General features: G+C 32.7%; 1 protein-coding gene across 1 annotated transcript in view; it reads right to left on the reverse strand.

Annotated features, from left to right (window-relative positions):
- The window catches only part of LOC130441239 (kin of IRRE-like protein 2), a 649,517-nt gene that overhangs the window by 271,174 nt on the left and 357,140 nt on the right, over nt 1-21,203 (reverse strand). The window contains exon 3 of the mRNA XM_056774824.1: nt 5,064-5,250. Within this exon, the coding sequence (XP_056630802.1) occupies nt 5,064-5,250 (187 nt within the window). The remainder of the gene's footprint in view (nt 1-5,063; nt 5,251-21,203) is intronic.

A 21,203-nucleotide genomic window follows, 5' to 3' on the forward strand; every position in this document is an offset into this window, starting at 1 on the left:
TTCGTCGTGCTCTTTTTGATAAACTGTTACTGCGAATTTATTACTTTTTATTAATTAAATATTAACGTCGTTCGTTTAAACGCTGGTGGCGTCCAATTTAATATTCAGTCTGCTGCCGATGAATTTAAGGTTTTATACTATAAAATTAACCATAAAAATAATTATTGACTAAATTATATGACTTAATTCATATAAAAAAATGTGATTGATTCCAATTTCCACTCACATTATGTCTAATAAACTTTCTGAAACGATTTACTGGTAGGCTTACACAATTTTTGCCGTCGAAAAAATGTTGAAAATTCCAGCACGTTTATATTGTAAATTATTTACCGTCTTGAGCACATGATTCCCAAAACAGCAATAAAAAAGTGAACTGACTAACAGACTATAACTAATTAACACTGCACCAGGAAAACGAGTACAAACAGCAAAATGAAGTTGATTTGTTACTTCTTTCATCTTATATTCATAGAAATTCAGGAAACAGCTGAACTCAAGATGATATAAATAACATGATAAGATGAAAATTTCACTTCTACCTTAAACCCCACGAAATAATGGTTGTAGCGGTAGAATTTTGGAATTCTGATCTTTATTCCTTTTGATAAATGTATAACATATTGTTTGTATCATTGTATTTGAGTAATACTTCGAAAAAGTTCATCTATAATGATGTAGTTTTTTGGTATTTCAGGTTTTTCCTCGTGATTCAATCTAACTAATATATTTTGGTATGTTCATAAACTTCATATGAAAATATTCAGAGTCGGATTTGTATAAGGGCATGAATATGCACTAACTGGTTCTCATTTCCACCCTAGAGCCAGTTCTGCTTGGATATAGTAGAATTCTAATATTCGCTAATGCGCTGCCATTGATGAAATACCCGAACTCATTTGATCTTTGTTTTTATATCAGTTTTTCATAGCAAGCGGTTTATTCACATAGTTGCTTTTAAATAATTTCTATTCATTCATTTGTTTTGTTTCTTCATTTTTATAGAACTTTTGGAATTCTTTTGAGATATATAAGGAGTTTGTGAAGCGCAGTTTAGTTCAGTTCATACTAGAATAGAAATAGAATGTGATAGAAAAATTTCAAATAAATTACTTAAGTTAGTTAAGTGTTATTGATAAGTGAATTATTATAAGTTAGTGTAGTGTATAGTGTTTGAATAAATTGAGAATGTGAGGGACAGTGTCTATTGATTCACCTCACGAATAGGAAGATTGTAAATAACATTACAGTATCAATCTGAGCTCAACAGTAATTAAATGATAGGATCAATAATGAAAATCAACACAAAAATGAAAAATTCGATCTACAACTCAATCAAGAAGATAGTATACAGGTTATCTCGAGACTTGATGCCAAAAATGAGTAGATGACGTGGAAATAATTATGTGGCAAGAAAAACTTTTTCTAATAGGACCTCTCGTTTTTGTGACCTCAAAGCTGCAAAACATTAATGGTTATATCCCAAAACCAGCACTAAGGAACAGCCTCACATACGTCCAGAAGATTTTTACCACGAGTTCGTGAAAGTTTTCCTGGAAAATTGTTCTCCTGTAGAGGTGACCTCCGCGCAGTCCTGATTTCACACTTATGGACTTTTCCAGTGGGTTTATATCAAATATGAAGTTTACGCTAACGAACCAATGTTCCTGATACAATTAAAAAAAAATATCCCTCAGGAAATGGCAGCCATCACTGTAAATAACTGCCGAGCCGTCACAGACATCGGTTTACTTTTGGATGATGTTATTTGCAAGAAATAAATTTTCAAGTAATAGGAATTTCAATTTTACAAACTCATCTACGACATGGACAGTGAAGCTGCACGACATGGACAGTGAAGCTGGTCCTGTTTTGTTATACTAGAAGCTTAAAATTTGTTTTTTTAACATAGCGGTCATTTGTTCGCATTTTTTGTAAATCCTCGTCCTTTTTAGTAGAAATATCACTCTCCATTTCAGAAATTAACCAAAATGAAATGAAAGACTTGTCTTTGAACAAAAGTTTTTCTGCATCAATGCCGTCACTTACCAATTCAACTTTGAATCTTTTTTCTGATTCACTTTCCCTATAGAACGCTTCCAATTCGCAATTCTCCAGTTCTGCATTTAGTTTCGTCAATTTCAGGTCACCAAGTCTCTTCGCCATGTTTATGTCACTATTTAATTTTTGTCTTAATTTCCGATTTATTTAAAATGTATCTAAACTCTCACTATAGACTTGAGTAATTTAAATAATAATCATTATCCACTACTTATATAATCAACTATCCACTACTTTTATAACTTCTCTAATTTATTTATAATCACCGGTTACTTTTTTATCGTTTTTTTTTTCGTTCATTAACTCTCGCTGCTAGCCAGCTCGAATGTATATCAGAAAACAGAAGGAATATCTAGGATTGTGGAAAGTGAACGGACAAACGAATAATTGAAGAGGTCTTCTTAGAAATAACATGAAAAAAAAACAATACAAATAAATGTAGGCTATGAGGAAGAACATAAAAAACATCAGACGAAACGGCGTATTCGACAAATTTTAGATTTCCATTATTATAGAAAGGACCGGCTGCACGGTAAAGTTCGTGGACGAGTTGGTAACATAACAAATATTTTCCATACTTTTCTTGAAATTGTTTTTTCTGATGTAAAATTCTTTTGAGGCATTTAAGATATAACAAAGAATTCAATATTAACCATATACCTCATAATAAATCAAAAACATTAATGTTTTCTACTCTATCCTGGCAACTTCCTGAAATTCCATTCTTGTCTGTACGATACAAAAACAGGCTGAAACTTCTAATGCTTTGGTTGGCTGTAACTTTGAGGCCATATATACGAGAAAACTAGATTAACGTTTCGAAGAGAAATCGCCAGGCAAATATGATAGATTGAATTCTAATTAATGTCGCCCTAGGGGCATGTATGGAGAAATAACATTCGATCCGACTAAATTAGTCGACGAAAACAGGACGGGAGATAGGTGATTCTAGCGATATGGCGTTGTAATGTCTTTGTAAATCACCGAAATCCTTTGTTGAAATGTGTAAGTGGGTCGAAGACGTTGCTTCAACAAAACTTTAACGATATCTCACAAGTTCTAGAGAATCCACGAAACAGACTAAACAGGTTATTGTTTCTCAAATTCAATTATTGTTTTATATTTTCAGTCGGGTGGGTATATCAACAAAGCTTCATATAATACGAACCAGTCATGTGTGAATATTAAATTTCGTGAAATATATTACTCATATCATCCCTTGTAAATAGTTAGTACGAAAGTTGAAATTTTCAGCTCTAGATATGATTTTAGGAAAAATTTTTTATGCTCAATCGAATGAGATTAAATCAGAATGAAAGCCAATAATCAACAACTAGAGCCACAGATATAGACCGAAATTAGATAGTTTCACCTTAGGTATGGATAGAAATTGGGGAAAATTGCTTGGAAATTTGCCATAGAGTTAATAATAAAAATAGAGAAAGCTTTAGTATGAGAGCTTGTTCATTGATCCTGAACTACTGATAGAGACGAAATAATATTGAGAATTCTCTATCTCTCTATTGTAAAGAAATCAGAAGCGAGTAGAGAGCGTTAGATATTGGTGAACCGATGTTCTACCTCTCTCTTCCAATAGTACAATTCCACCTCTATATTCATTATTGTCTCTATGTAACATACCCGTGTTAGACAAATTTTTGTCAGTATTATTTGATGAGAAAAAATTTCCTTCCTTATCAATATTTCATTACTTAAGATCACAAAATTTAGGTAATTTTGAAAGTCAAAACTTTCTATGTATGTATATATCATGTTTTTGGTAGTTGAAAATACACTACAGGTGAAAAGTTTTTGATCACCCTATAGTTTGCGTGATAGATAACAAATAAAAACAATATGATCGATTTTGATATTGACATTTATAGATAAAAATTTCTGTAATTGCTACATATTTAAATTCATCGATCTAACTTTCTTTTGCTTTTATTATATTGGTAAACAATTTTGGGATTCTTTGTAATAATTTCGACAAAAATCGTCGTTTATTTGGTTCCAATAGTTTCCCAGGATATTTTAAAGATGGCATTAAAGTGGAATTAGGACACTGCTTTCTGACTTCCATATCCCGGTATCTCACAACAACTCAATCGGCCAAATCACTACTTTCAGTACATTTTTCCGTTCCAATCCTTTCAAATACTTTCTTCACAGCTTCGACTGATACTTGGGATTGTTGTCATACTGGAAAATAAATTTTGTGCCAATCAGGTGCTGGCCGTACTCCATTCTCTGGTAATATTTTCATAGCCACCGTTTTTTGAAACCCTTTCAATTTTCACTGCGTCTTCAGTCGTCCTTCCTCCAAAACAACCTCAAACCATCACCGATCCTCCACCGTATCTCATAGTCTGGATTACAATGGATCTAATATTCTTTGACCTGCACATAAACATCAAACTTTGATTTATCACTCCATAAAACTCCCGACCACTCTTCGTGCGTTCGATATTCAGCCCACTGCAACCTTTTAATTTCATTTTGACGTCTTCATTAGTGCCAACTTTTCAAAAAAGCCAATATCAATATCCTTTTCATTGCAGAAATACTGAGAAACAATCCTAGAATCATTGGTTTGAGCTCCTATCTTTGAGTCCACGGTTGTGGTTTTTTGGGGCCTCTCTGAAAGTTTTCTACTTCCGAAGAATATTTTTTTAACGCTGTAATTCAAGTCGAGGGTTTTTAAATTCGACGGCAATGGTAAGCTATGAAGACTTGTGATGAATGCATGAGTTTCAACTGATAGTATGTTGGTTCTACTCATTTCAAAAGTCATAAGTTCGAATTTGCGAGAGTGAAAACAATTTGTAAACGAACCTTACAAAAGGATGTTTTGATTCAAAAAGTATAAATTTTGTGTCTTACTGGGCTAATAGGCTTGAAAATATCACAGAAACTAATGACAGAAAGTATAAATTCAATTCAAAAAATGCACCACAACAATGATCAAATAATGGAAAGTATCCTGAAGATGTTAAACTTACCTCTAACTACCAACCGAACGGGATGACTGGTGAGAGCATCTTGAGTGTGAAAGTCGCTGGCTGTAACTTGACATTCCCAGCTTCCATCGTCAAACTCCAATTGAGCTGCTCTAACCCATATAGAGCAGTCGCCATTTTCTTGATTTGGACTAGCCCATTCGTATTTGTGTGGATACATTCCCATCGGCTGAAACAAGAGATATCATGAACTGATCTAACTCTATCGATTCCAATATTGACGTATCGAAACAAAAAAATAGAAGCAGACAAAAAGAAATAAGTCAAGTTATAGGTCAAGCAGTCATTTCCGTATGTATGGAAAAAAATCCGATTGTATAGGAATTCAACATCTAATGTATGTTGTTTTTTCTTCTGTAAAACGTGGAAGGATATTATTGAGATAGCAGAAATAATATTAATCGCCAAATAACCTTTTTAATGCATGACAAATCATTCTATTCGGAATTTTACTTAAAATGGAGCGTCTTATAAAACAATACCAGCTCTCACAAAAGTGATAAAAGCAAACAACAGAATACTTTTCATTGTTTGGCTACGGATCCTTTTAAAGAAAGTTACCTTGCGTTGAAACGCTTCCAATGTTATATTCTAAAGTTTAAATACATAACAGGTAATAATTCAAAAATTTTGTGAAAGCTCACACCTCTAAAATGAATTTTGAAGGAAAGGAAAGAGCCCTAGAACTGAGTTTTCATTAGGAATAAATCATTTAGATACACTGGAAATTTCGTATAAAAGGACCATTTTACTTGATAAAACTCATCAAGTTTAACTCTTGCTTTAAAATAATATCCTTCTGAAATCGTTACAATAGCCAATTTCGTGATGAGAGCTCACAAAGTTTAGTTTTAAAAAACTTAGTCGAAACCGGTTTTAAATTTTAATAAGTAATGAGAAGGGTCTAAAGACTAAACTACCGTTATATTACGAGGATGATCCCAGAAGAACCAGGCTTCACCTATGGATGACGGTAATTGCTTGAAAAATATCACTATATTGGAATGTCCACAATCTATACATCAGGCAGCCATCAATTGTGGACGTTTTCAGTTGGGAAAATTGGTCATCGTTAGACCAGCATTGCAGTGGTCGACCAAATGAGGTGACAACTCCAGAAATGTTAAAGAGAATCCATAGAGTGGCACTGGATGATCATCGATTGAAAGTACGCAAGCTAGTAGACTTGGTGGCATTCAAAAAGTGAAGAACATCACATATTAACTGAAAATATGGACATGAGAAAGCTGTGCGCAAGAAGGATCTGCGTTTGCTCACAATGGATCACAAACAGAGTTTCCATAATACGGATGAAACGTGGGTCCATCATTTCACACCCGAAACAAAAGAACAATCAAAACAGTGGACTGAAAGGGGAGAACCGGTTCCAAAGTTGAAGACAGTTCCATTCGCAGGCAAGGTTATGGCGTCGGTTTTTTGGAACTTGAAAAAATGGGTCGATATTCGAAGATTCGTGGAAGCAGAACTAGATTCTAGTCTGAGTGAGACTGCTCCTTCCTTATCAATAGTAAAATATTAGCTTGTAGAGCTGAAGCCAAGCCATACGCATTTCGAAGACGTGCAGCGCTGAAGTAAATCTAAAAAGTGATATTGGATGATCGTCGACTTGAAGTGCATGAGCTGATATCACCATGTTATTGGTGGAAAAACAAAGCGATGAGCAAGACCAGAATCTATAAAACTATGAGATCTGTTCTCATATGCCTCAGAAACCAGAGTCGAGACATCAACAGCAAAAAAAAATAATGAGAACCACAGAGAGTGATGACATAAGAGAAGAATTGGGCGTACAGGATGTGGTGGGATCGCGTAGAAAGAATGCCAGAAGACAGATGGGCAAAGTGGGCTAAAACTTTAAGACCGAACACACGCAGACCTGTAGGCAGATCACCAAAGAGGTGGTACGAGAGCTGGAGTTCAGCTTCTCAGGAAGATCCAAGAAGAGAGCCAAACGTACAGGATTGGTCCTATTGAAAGAGGAAGAAGAAGAAGGCCATGTTATTGGCATCACAAACAATTCGAAATATATCTAGTGCATAAAAAAGAAAAAAATCATGGACCACTTCATCACAGAGTGCCCAGAGTTGACACTTGAAGTTTAAACACAAAGATAAGACCAATATTTCGCAAATTGACGATAAAAGATTCAACCAAAGTGCCTGACCAACTTTTCTTAGGACATCGAGGTTGGTAGATACGAAAAACTTCCCAGAAAGCTTATATGCGCAACGGTCCTTGACCACTAAGTAACTGGACTCGAACTATATACTTTACTGTATCCAGAGTTTATTGAAATTGGTACCAATTCGACGATAGAATGTGAATTATCAATATCAATTACCAAAGTTATAAATAATGGATGAAAATATAGAAAATCAGAGAACAAATTGTACTAAATCTTCAAGTTGTAATTTCGTGTTTAATCTTTTGTAAGCTATGTTCTGTATTTCTTGTAGTATTCCAACTTATAGGTAACTGATATTGTCGGGCTCATTACCCTTCAGGTATGTCGATTTGGAAATGTTTTGTCTAAAAACCGCACTTCTATTGTGAAATGTGGTCGGGCTCATCATTGCGGTCTATACTATTGGTTAATTGAATATCAGGAAAAAACTGAACTAAATTACTTTGTAGTTGATTCGGATGAAATAATTCTATTAATTGTGTTTACCCCAATACCGTTTGGCATTATTGTGTGCAATTTGGCTTTTCAACCTAACCAATATAAAGTATTTGTCAGTGAAATCACCCGTTGACTATGAGCGAAGTAGTAATCAAACTAGTTTATGACATTATTCTTCATAATAAGCATGTAAACAAAATAATTATGTTATCATACAGGTTGTGTCTAAATTCTACTACCAACGTTCTAGAGGAAATTCCTTTGGTCAAATTATGCTTATTGGTATACTTATGTCCGCAAATGTTGAAGTTTGAAAAATAAAATGTTTTTTGTCGATAAATTCCAAATAATGTGATCGAATAATAGTTAAATCACTTGCTCTAACATGAATAGATGATTCCTAGTTTTTTCCAGAGGCGTGTAGCAGTGCTAAGGACCCTTTTTCCACCCCTGAATTCTCCGCCGATGGATAAAATTTGTTTTTTCTATTTCTCAATTCTATTATCATTCCCCAATAAGAAAGTAGTGACATTTTTATACGCTAAAACTAACCGTTTTCGAGAAAAATATTTGTTATCGCTCTTATTTAGAAACAGTTTTTTCCGAAACAACTTACATCGATTGGTCAATTATATCCTAAAAACGATATTTGTTCGTTAAACTACACGTTTTATTCGAAAAAAATTTCCAAAAATTCAAAAACTGATAAACAGTTAATCCAGTGGCGGTGAATTTAGAAGTGAAAGCCTTGACCCCTGCTGCACGCCTCTGGAAGACAAAAAATCGTTTTATTATTCAAACTTCAACACCCTGTATCTTGTAAAGCATGCTTCCCTATACCGATATGTATAATTTGACCCAAGAAATATCCCCTATAACCCTGGCAGTCGATTTCAAGGACACCCTGTAACATTAAATTATTTAACATAGAATAAATTTCCAAATTGTATTTTCATTCATCATATTTTTGAAGTTGATAGAATCTATCAATAAATTAGCGTTTATTGATATGAAAAATTCAGACTGTTAGATGAAAACAGAATTTTTCATAACACGATCTGATCAAAATGCAATTTATTTCCAAACTCCCATGGGGATTTCAAACTGGTGCTGATTTATTCATACATATTTATATTTGGAGTGCATTGAAGTTTGAAAAATGAAGATTGCATTCATCGTGTTTCACGTAAAAGTAATAACGAAATCAATCTGGTTTTTCTAATACGAATAAGAAGTCATCGAATCAATCCGCATTTTCATTGAATTTGTATGAAATCACGATGATTTAGTGTACCACCAAATCGAAATCGCATCGACAGAAAATGTTATTAGTAATGGGAGAAATTGAATCAACATTATTCCGAACGAATTTTAAAGATGGAAAGAATTTTATGATAACGGTTTGAATTATCGGAAAACATTTATATTACTTAGTAGTTCTCAGCTTTAGTGATTCACTGTAAGAATATTTTTTGTAACTACTGAATTTTAGTCTAACATTAAGGTAGTTAATTCTCTAGGAGACGAGAAGATATATGTCATCTGAAAATCTGAGTTATGTCACTAGCTATTTTATAAACCCATGAAATTTTTCGTTTATTCTAGTGCCATGCAACCTTAAAACAGTAATTTAACATAACAAAACAGGAAAGTACAGTTTTTTTCGGGGGATTATACAAGATTCTAGGGCGAGTCGCAGGCGAGTCAAAACAGTTTTCGGTCAAGATAAGTACATTATTTTTTCAGAAACCTTTAGGATTTGATTAATTGGTTATAATCAACGGGATCGATTTATTTGGTATACTATATAATAATGCTTGTTATTCTCAGAAGATATAAAGAAGTGAAGTATCCGAATCATATTGATTGTATTCATGAAAGAAATTTTGTATGCTCTTAGATTTTGATTTTGTTTGCATGTGAATTGCCTATATATCTTTTGGCGACATTGTCAGATCTAACCAAGTATCTTTTTTAATTTGTGATACTCCTACAATCATCAGCAAATGATGTCGTTGAAGTTCGACAAAGGCAATGACCTTTTGTTATTTCTTCTGCAAACTTGAGCTCCAAATTTCCATAACTGTGAATACCAACAGGATGAATCGAACATTCTTCTTATAATATATAAATAATCTGTTAAGTGGAGTATGGAATACCGTAATAACAAATATTTCTTATGTAATATCAAATTTTCGTTTCCAATCACAAATATTCATTCCATGTGTTCTTTCGACTCTGGTATTTTATCAGCGTGTCGTTTATCAATAATTGTTGCTACCTGAGAGTAGAAACAAATTATCCTGACACTTTTTTATTACAATTGTTGTGATTTGCTATCAAATTAACTTTAGCATTAGAGGTAGTAAAGTAGATTTTCCACAGAATAGAAAGTTAACGCCGTTTGGCCTGATGCAAGACAATGATGCAATTTCTTGCAAGATCAAAATAGTCGGCGGGATAAGCCCTAGCACTGGATAAGAAAACGATTTTTTCGCACTAAATATATCAATTAAACATCTGTATGTCCAAGCTAATGAAACTCATTAACTTAAACTCATTAAACTATTTCAAACTGAAGAAATTGTTTCATTAATAGTTATGAAAGAAATGGGAAAAAATCATTGACAACTACTTGGTGAATTCGATGATTTATTAGATTCTCTTATCAACGTTAATCTCCATGATGTACCTAAGACTTGAAAACATTCAGTGAAACCAACTATAAACGCGAAATGAGCAGACAATTATGGTAAATATCGACTGTTAAGTAGCCAACGCCATTTATGTTAATGTCTGCTCACGACACAAAAGTTTCTTTTCCAAGATTCGATACGTCGTGCAGAAAATTTATGCAAATGGAAGCAATGTTTTAGTGCAAGCCTCAGTTTACAATCCTTGCTAATGCTTTTCCTCCTAGAACTACGAAACTTTTTCGGAGAGTTACAAATTACTGCCAAGATTATTCGAATATTGAAAATGTTGCCAGTTGAAATTGGCAGCGCAAATAGCATAGATTACCTCAGTCAAAGGATGCATTAGCTAGACCTCAACATCAATAATACGTGGAATATTGAATGCAGCCGAAAACTTTTTTTTTAATTTGAACAACTCCGGTCATTTTATTTTAGTTTATAGTATTAATCCACTTTTTGTATGAAATATTTTTTCAGTCACTTACGAGTTTCAGCCATATGGATCAAAAACAAATGAAACTTAAGTATTCTGTTTTCGTGGAATTTAAAGGAAGACTGAATAAATAATTTCCTTCATACTTTTCTTAGCAATGTTCAATAAGTTCGATAACTTTTTTATAATTAGGAACATCAAGATCCCCAAAATAGCCATTAACTGCCATCACCTTTTCATTTTTGGAAAATCCTTGACCATCGAACAATTTTTTCAAACCTGGGACAGAAAACTATACGAAGGACCTAACTGTGGTGAATAGATAGCAATTCAAACTTTAGTTCATTGATTTTGGCCATTACAATAATGGATTTTTGAGCTTGTAAATTGTGTTGAAGAAACAAAACTTTCCTCTTACTTAAATGTTCGATTTTTTAGCTCAAACGATGCAATAATACTCGCAGTTGATAGTTTTTTCCTTTTTCAAGATAGTTAATCGAGATGATCCCACGCGTATCCCCAAAAACCGACGCCATGACTTTGCCTCCAGATGGAACGGTCTTTATCTTCTCTCTCTTTTTTCAGTCCATTCTTTTGATTATTTTTTTGCTTCAGGTGTAAAGTTATGGATTCATGTTCTATCCATGATTATGAAACAGCGTAAAAATCCAGATTTATTACTATGAAACATTGCCAAACACTCGAAGGAAACATCTTCACGATGATGTTTCTGTCCATGTCCAAATTTTCAGTTAATATGCAATGTACCGCACTTTTTTAAATGTAGTAGTGTAGAATCCAGTTCTAGTTTTATATTTTTCAGTCTCAGGCCTTCCAATTGAAAGTATTAATTCACATAAGGTCGACCAATTTGACATTCACTGAAAACGATCACTATCGATTTCTGCCAAGTATTTTGCCAGTCATACGAACGAGTTACATTCCATGAGAAATGAAGACAGAAGATTACAATGAAGCTCAATATACCTTTCACCCAAACAAAGACATCGATGTGGTTTACCGTGCCAGGTAAACTTTACGAAACTTCTTCAGACCACCTAATGCACTCGACTTTGTTTATGCCACCATACAAAAATTTAAAATAACTAAGCTAGATGGTATAGTATGCTTCTGAATGTGGAGATCCTGAATTTTCAAAAACCACTAAATTCAGTGATTATCAGTGGCAATTTGGGCTACCGGAGTAGTGATATCAGATGTTGAAAATCAGTCGTAGTTGCCGAAGGTTCCATTGACTATAACATGATAAAACGACAAAGAAAAATAGTCATACCTGAACCCAACTTGGTAAGAAAATTATTTTGGGGTTTTATATTTTTGTCATGGTTGTTTAGGTAGTTAAGTGAGTAGCAGCATTTAGTTTTCAAGAAGTTACATCATTTGGAAATTAAAATTAACTAATTCCATTGAAAACCTTTTTCGTGGGTCGATCATCAGCGTAAGCCCTAAAAGCAGATGAAGTAGTGCTTCAAAACAACTACTAACTTTCCAACCGTCATACGTAAGAATAATTTTGAGAGTTGTTATAGTACTATTTCAATTATTATCTTCATCAAATGTTCAGAATTATTAGATGATGGCTTACGGGAATATGTAACATAGAAATTTGAAAATTTTTCCGTTCAAAGAAAGAGAGCTCCAGACGAGATAATCACCTCAAACTAAAACAAAATGAATGAGCAGGCAGCTATGAGTAAAGGGACTGTTAACAGAAAGAAATGCCTCTAAGAGCTTTATACCAAGTCAAGAACTGAAACAGGGAATTCTTCATAGTGTTAATTCAATTTGTTGCTGGAGGATTCACACTAAATAATTCTAGAGCTCGTCCACTGACGTAAATCGTGAAGCCGTGAACCTGAGGGTTCAATAGGACTTCCAATCTCCATCGCTACAACAAAACTTATTACAGAAAAAATATTCTCTAATATGGGTTGGAACTTCAGCGGATGGAGTACTGTATTTGAATTTGGATGTCTGGGCATATTTTTATTTATAAGTAGAAGCACACACAACAAAGAATGCAACTGATTTTGAAAAAGAAGTAGTTTTACTTAAGCCTCTATTCCATTTTTATGTGGGATTGAGAGCTTGTGTGTTTGTTTATAATTCTTATTTGGGCTTAGTGCAAGTAACTCATTTAATATACAAAATCTTCAGATATAGAATTCGAACCTCCAGTCTCCTTGTTGGAAATTAAGCACTTCCACAACCTTACCAGCTACATCGTTATGGCTCGATACAAGATTCGACGAGATGTAGTTACATAAGCAGAAAAATATTTTTTAAACAAATGTGTACTGTATTTAACATTCATTATTATTTTAAGCTTATTTAATATGTGGGAATTATCCATTTTTTTTTAGATGGAAGTGATTTAAAAGAGTGTTTTTTAGTTCTTCAGAATTATATTTATTTCTTTTAAATTAATTACCGACTCTTCTCCTTATAAGCACTTAATTGAATGCATTAAGAAAGAGTCGATTCAGTACACTTTAAAATAGAGTTGATGTAATATGAATCACCCTGTAATATATCCGAGAAGAATTATGGTGGCATTACGTGAAATTTCAATATGTTCTAAAGAAATATCGTTTTCCATCGTATCTGCTATACACTGTATAAAATATTATAGGAAATAAATTACATTGCGAATCCTGAATAACTCGAAATGTCAATAAATAATAGCTTTTAAGAATTGCTTTTTTAAAAAATGGTTTCAGTTGAATTTGTCTGTAAAGTGTGGGATAAAATATATTTTTTGATAGATTGATTGCTTCCGTCTACAATACATAATAGGCGGGATTTACGATGAGTTATTTCATAATATTGCAATAATTCTTCGATTATATATATTTGGGGTCTTTCTCATCACATCGTACTTTTATTTTGGAATGAATTGGGGATGTAGAATGAGTTTCAGATGAATTATTACGAGGGATGAATACAATGATAAAAATTTGCAGTCTACAAAACATAGTTTCCCCAGAGTGGAGATAGATTGCACTACTTGTTATACAGCTGTTCTGCGGATAGTTTGTATTCCTAGACAGGTAGGGATTAGAAAATCAGAAATTCTTGGAAATCAAGTAACATAAAGTAACATGTCACAGCTACTTTACATCAATCACATCATTACAAAAGATAAAACTGGAATTTTGTCATTAAATACAACACGTTGACTATCGATAAATAATATCCTGATATTACCAAAGGATTTTAAGACGGCATTTCAATGATGACATGCAGGAATTGTATAAGAATCAGTTGATCTGAAACTGGAAATTTGATTTGAGAATGTCCGACATAAACTAGCTACAAGGAACTCATTAGTATGATAACAATTTGGTTTTGCGTTTTAATAATAAAGTTTTCCTTTTGTAAAAATTCGATTTGTTTCTTTTATGTATCCAATTAATCATAGAGGAGAGTAGCATTTCCGTGACGCCGCGGATTTGGCTTAAATAGGCCAAAATAAATCGAAAATGAATAATGAAATTTTTTGATATCTCGCTTCGTTTTCGAGATATAGATACTTAAAGTTATAATCGAACGTTAGTTCAAAATTCGCTTTATTTAACAGATGGCGTTCAATACTTCGTTTCAAATGAATATTTTATCAATTCAAATTCAATATGAATTTTGTAATTCAATGAACGGAAGATTTTTTATTCAATTTTTATATTATTTACCCTGATACTTCAAAATTATATTGAAAAATTAGTTTTTTATAGCAAATTGAGCCATTTTTGATAACTTACATCACTCTGTGATGAATTAAACTTAACATACGATAAATACATAAATAATTTGATGTTGAAATGTCGGTTGTTTTTTATTATTTATAAAATAAAAAAAATATTTAATGATAGTTTGAAGATTTAATTAGTAATTTAATATAAAAATATCTATCTTTGGTGCAAAAAGTACTTAAATAAATAAGAAAAATTGTGTTTAAATGTCTTAGAAATGTACACATGGCGTAGGTGCAGCTGGGCCGTATATAAATAGACTAGACCTCTCACAAACGAACTAGACAGTTCATTAAAACACAAGTTTTTACACATACAGACTAATATCCTTAGTCCTCCTCTATACGGACTAGTCCTTTTAAATATGGTCTATTTTTCATAAACGGGCTGTAACACATAAATTCAAGTTTCCATATCTCGAAAACGAAGCTGGATATCGAAAAATTTCATTCTTCATTTTCGACTCATTTTGGATCGATTTACAAAATGGCAGGCGCCTCGGAAATATATTTCTTCTGAGACCTGATTCACGAACCTTTCAATCCAGAATAACATTTTATTGATTACTGGACATTAGGGTGGGCCAAATATTTTTTTCATTACTTAGCTTGAAATATCGTTCAAGATGATGGGATCAAAACGTTGTAAAACTTTGAGCTCTTAATATTAATATTAACATAAGAATATTTCGAAATTTCCATTCCCCATCCAAATGTCGAGAGAAAAGTTCAGTTTAGAATATATTTACTCAACAACTAAGCTTCGAATTGTTGAGAGCATTGAAAATGTTATTGTTGCAAATACTAACAACGAGCACTCAAAAATTTTTGGATATAAAGTAGAAGAACTCATTTACACAATGCAGTAGAAGGTTACTCATAATGTTAGTTGTTTTTTTTGTCGCAGGTCATCGCAGTCAAAGATCAAAAAATCTGTGTTTTTATAAATGGCAGACGCGCCTTTGATGAACTTTCTATTATAGAAGACGGTTTATTACAGTATTTCTTCTAAATCATTTCTAGAAAAGTCTATTCATTCATTTCTTGTGTTTATTTTTGTTCTAGAACTTTGCAGAATTCTATTTGTGTTATACGAATATAAATTTATGTAGCGCAGTTAGTTTTAAACAAATAGTTGTAGTGAAAAGATCGAATTAAGAAAAGTAATTATATGAGTAGAATATTATAAGTTAAGTGTACTGTATAGTATGTGAAAAAATTAAGAACGTAAGGGATAGTGTTTATTAATTCACCCCATGAATAGAGATCGTAAATAAATATGAAAACCGAAGAACATACTTTTGAATTCATTTTTGAAAAGGCAACTAGTCATCCATTTAAAAATAGAAGTTAACGACAAGTTAATGACTTCTTTTATTACACGATGGTACTGACTTTATTAAAAACCAGATAAGTCACAAATATAATGGATTTTACTCAAATTGCCGTACCCAAAAATATCTCAAATTTTTACAGAATTTATTTTTCATCGTTTTGAATAATTTTTTTGATGTAAATAATAGAAAAAGTCCACTTATTTGGTTTCCTCCTACTGGACATTGTACTGTTGTCACAAGAAGTGCCCTTCTATGACGCAAAAAAGACTTTAAATACCGAGAGAGCATGCGCGTAGGAAGCACATTGTTATAATGTGAATAAAAAATATGGAAAAACAAAATTTTTCAAATCTATTTATGTCATTCTGCTTAATCCTTCCAGCCCTGGATACTAGAAACCAAAATTAAGCTCCAGGACCTGGATTCTTGTTTTTGATAATTTTATGATTTTATTCTATCACAAAGGGTTGCAAATTCACCTTAATTAATTTGTCACAGAGCACAAATTTCAAGAAAATGAGTGATGTCAAGCACGTGTCAAAAATACTATAATTCTCAAGCTCCAAAAATTTATTACTGGCCAATTTTTTTGATTACAAAGTGCGACTCATGATGTTATATCACTTTTTCAAAAAATAATTAGTGTTATATTTTTATTTGATTTTTTTTATTCAAAAAATTCAAAATTGTAGCATTTCGTTTTTTTAGGTATATTATTTAATTCAAAAAAAATTTCGGCGATTCTCAATTTTAAAAAATTCATAACAATTAATGGGTTGGATATACGATAATGAGTGTTGCGACTTTTTTATTCGAAATATTGTAAAGAATATGAAACAAAAATAATTGTTTGCAAAAAATGCATCTGTTCTATTTTGTTCAGTTTAGGATAATCTCTACACGCCTCTGTTGAAGACTCCAATGTTAAAATTAAGTGCTTGTGCTTTTAGGAATTTTTTTCGGTACTTACAACAAGATTCGACGTTGGGACTCAACAAAAAAATAGTTAAAAAAGCACCCTTTTGTGCATATCAAAACAAAAAACAAAAAAAGGCGCCAAATTATATTCAGAGATTTTTGTATAAATTCAAGTACTCACAGCTAGACAAAATAATTCTTTGATTACATGAATGGGCGTTTATTACGTATTTAATTCAATTTAAATCACATATTAGTTTGTTCTTTACTAATTCCGTAGAATCCCAGGTGCACAAAAACCAATTTTCAATTTACATTTGGAATGAAAATGGCGAATTTAATCCAATAGTGGCCTGTAAATTTCAATACATAGGGTATTATCCAGGATTAAACAGAAAAGGGGTCATTCAGATTATCAAAAATACGAAGGGATTCGCTCAAAGCCCAGGAAAATGATAATAAATTGATTACCGTCTCTATCAATATCAATTTCAATAAATTAACTTTCTACAATGAATTACAGAAGTAATCGTAGATTAAACTCAAGTTATAACAATCATAAAAGGTGTAAAAGTATTATATTGCTGAATTATCAATTGTAATATATTCAACATTTTCATTTTCTTCATTTGAACTGAATATCTGATATGAAGATTATATGAACCATAAGATGATCTAATTCGAAGATTGTGACTCAATTGAATGAGATTGACCAAATTTCAGCATTCATAACTGTTATATTGCAGAAAGACTGGCACAACTCAAACATTGCTGCTTTTAAGTGGAAACATTTAAAATCTTTCAGTATATTAGACAAGAGTGACTGCTTTTTCAGAAAAAAAAAAATATTTTTGCGCAAATATTTGAGGTTATAAAAGTTCCATATACTGGAAAATATTCATTAGTCATTGTCTTAGTGAATATACAAAACAAACATTCTGTATCACAATTCTCGAGATCTATTTTCCTGATGAATCTACTTTCGCCATTCTAATCACAGACAATAATATAATCGATTTTATATAAATAATCATTTGGTCTGATCCAACTGGTCGTTGTAAATCACTGATAGTTCAAATTTCACCAGCAAAATTGTACATAAATCATTTTTCCAAAATACATTCTAGGATTCTCAACATCTGCTTTTTTATTTTCAATATTGTCAAATAATTTTTCAATATTCTACACTGCATCAACGTTATGATATTCAAAATTTGTCTTCATTATTAACGAGTTTCTGGGTTATGTGTTTTGAATTTTTTCGCTGGGTGGTCAACTAACTTAAGTATACGTATTTCTGGACCTGCATAATTTTTAGTCAAGATGTAACATTGTTGGAATATTCCATGGAACGACAAAAAAGGTTGAAATAAGCATCAATTATATAAAATTTGAATAATAACTCAATTTTTATAAATTGCAGGCGCCACCAGCTGGTGTAGCCAATCCCACCAATGCTCGGCTAGAGTCAGAGCTCTCTGCGTGTAAGTGTGAGTGAGCAGCTAGTTTCTGGAAGTTATCCTTCTGCACCTATCGTCACCAAAGAGCTCTGTCCAATTAAAAGACAGCAGCATCAAGTTTATAACAAAGCTAGGCAAGAATAGCTATGAGATTTTAGAGTGTTTTAAATTGAAGCAAACTGGGAACAAGTGGTTGAAAAGTCGAGAAGAAACTCTCGCCTAGGACGCCTTTTGATCACGAATTATGATGAAAATGTTGAACGGATTCGTGCTTGTATTCTTAAAGACAGATTGACAGCTAGAATGATAGCTTACGAGCTGTCAATCCCAGAAGCAATCGCTCTGACACAAAAAGATGATATGAAAAAATTCTTTGCGAAAGTCGTACCGAAGCTCTTGGCTACAGAACAGAAAGTGAAGAAGGTTGAGTGCTGTGTTGGAAGCAGAGGATGTGCAGCTCAAATCTCAAAGCTTGAAGACAATGTTGATTGTTTTCTCCGATTATAGTGGCATTGTTCATAAGGAATTTGACCCTCCAGGTCAAATAGGAAACTCAGAGGTCTCAGAGCTCGTATGGTCTGAGTTCGATCAGATTTGGTACAAGTTGTTCGTTGTGTGTGAATTTTGGTGCAATGCTTAATCATCGTGACGTATTCACCAGATTTAACCTCTTGTGACTTCTTATTTCCGAAACGCAAAATAGTGTTACGGGGGCGGCATTTGAGAGATGTGGAAGGCAGAAACGATATGGCAACTGAACAGCATTATAAATGAAGATTTTCTGCAATGTTATCAATAGTAGAAACGGCATCTTGTCTCAGGGGGAGTACTTTGAAAGAGACCATATTATAATACCTGAAAAATTGTATATATCCTTCGTATATCAAAAAGTCACTATTCTACTTAAATTAATCGAGTGAATAATTCTTATATTTACTTTAACAAGAGGTACAACTTGAATTGGATTGAATTTTTTGAAATTATAGTGTGAAATTTTCAAAAAACAGATAGAGCACTTTTGTTTTGTGACAAGATATAAGATTTGGTGATATTTCGTGACAGTGGCGCAGAGCGGTTGTTATTTATATCAAAGTTGTACCAATTTTTCTGGTAATAAAGAAGAATATTCTATATTGAATGCCACAGAAAACTGGAAAAAGTATTTTTCCGACTTGTTTCGGTCTTTTTGGAAAATAGCGATGTATAATTCTCATTCGTCTGATATCGTCAATAAGAAGAAAACCGTAAACCATGGCTGTCATTCAAATATTGTTTTTTTCAATCAAGATACTGCTGGCAGCCCTTTATTACGCTGTTTAGACTAAGTTTGTATTAAGAAGATTGGTATTTGTGAGGCTTCTCGTCAGTTTGGTGGTGAGAATGGAGCTGGTGGTGGTTATGATTGTTAAACATAAGGGTTATTAGTAGGGTACTTGACAAAATTCTCAACTCTTATCGTCTCAAATGTTTCTTTTTGATATAAAAAAATCCTCACCAAAGATGAGCCTAGTAGCTCACATCTAAGGGATTGCTATTTTCATTTTAGTCCCCCATTTGATTAACACGAGTAAAGTTCCTTTGTTACTGAAATTGAATTTACAAAGTTCATGCAATAAACTACAAAAAACCATTTCACATTTTCAGTTGAGTCTTCGAACTATTAAGAAAATAAAAAATAATGTAAGATTTCCATGTCATGAAGACTAGTTGATGCCATTGAGAAAATTAGTAAATTTGGAGAAATATTTTATATTTTTTATTGCATAATTTCCTAAGATTTTCACTCAAATTGGTAGTTAGTATTATATTTTTATGGATTATAAATTTCAAAAATGTTCTAATCCAATAAGAAACTGAAATAAAAACAGCGACATTTTAGAGTTGATTCTTGAAATGCAAAATGGTATTTCGGGGCGGTATGCGAGTTTAGTGAATGGAGCTCTATCGTGTTGAAAATGCAACTTGTCAAGTCCTATTTTGAATCAATTTAATAGAAGACTTAACGGCTTTGTTTATGTTTCTTTTTCTATATTTTATGTTGATTTTATTGTTATTTCACTATTGAAAATCAATCAAATTTTGATTAGGTTAGGTTAAGTTTGTTTAGGACTGTGGACCAAACAATCAATTTCTATTCAGCCTATTTGCACACACATCGTGTTTTTACTGGTCAAACAATCTATTGCTTTATTGTAGTAGGGGGAGTAAAGTCACCAAAACTTCCACCCGTAACTTGGTATAATTTTTCTTTCACCCGGTATTCGGACGGTTTATAAACCGTGTATAAGGATTGGAAGTGGGTCTTCTAATCCGTAGGAATGCAATAAAACAAAATTTTGAAAATCATCGATAAATTTAGTATCTTCTACTTTATAATTTGAATAAGCTCATAAGAAATAATCGAGAGGAGTCAAATTAGGGGATCTAGCCGGCCATTCGATTGTTCCACGACTTCCAATCCACCTATTGGGAAAACTTTCGAATAATTTTTCAATTTACGTATCAAATGCGGTAAAACTTCATCTCGTTGGTAGTAAATAGATCGATCTATCTCATTTGGACGATTAACATCATGGAAAAGCCTTTGTAAGTTCCCAAAAAATCTAGATAAACCTCACCAATAAATTATTTTATTGTTTATGATACCAGCTGAAACGCTCACTTTTTTAGGATATTAAGTATGAGCCTCACACATCAGTTTGTTAACCGTTCCGTTTAAATGAAACGTCGCTTCATGAGAAAAAACTGTTCTGTAAATTTGCGTTCATTCTGTCCATCATCAATTCACAGAATTCTTGTCTTCTATCAGGATGATCTGCATTTAACTCCTGAACTAACTGAAAAATATTTTTTACAAGACCAGTT

This window comes from Diorhabda sublineata, chromosome 3 (genome assembly GCF_026230105.1).
Source record: "Diorhabda sublineata isolate icDioSubl1.1 chromosome 3, icDioSubl1.1, whole genome shotgun sequence".
Lineage (NCBI taxonomy): Eukaryota > Metazoa > Arthropoda > Insecta > Coleoptera > Chrysomelidae > Diorhabda > Diorhabda sublineata.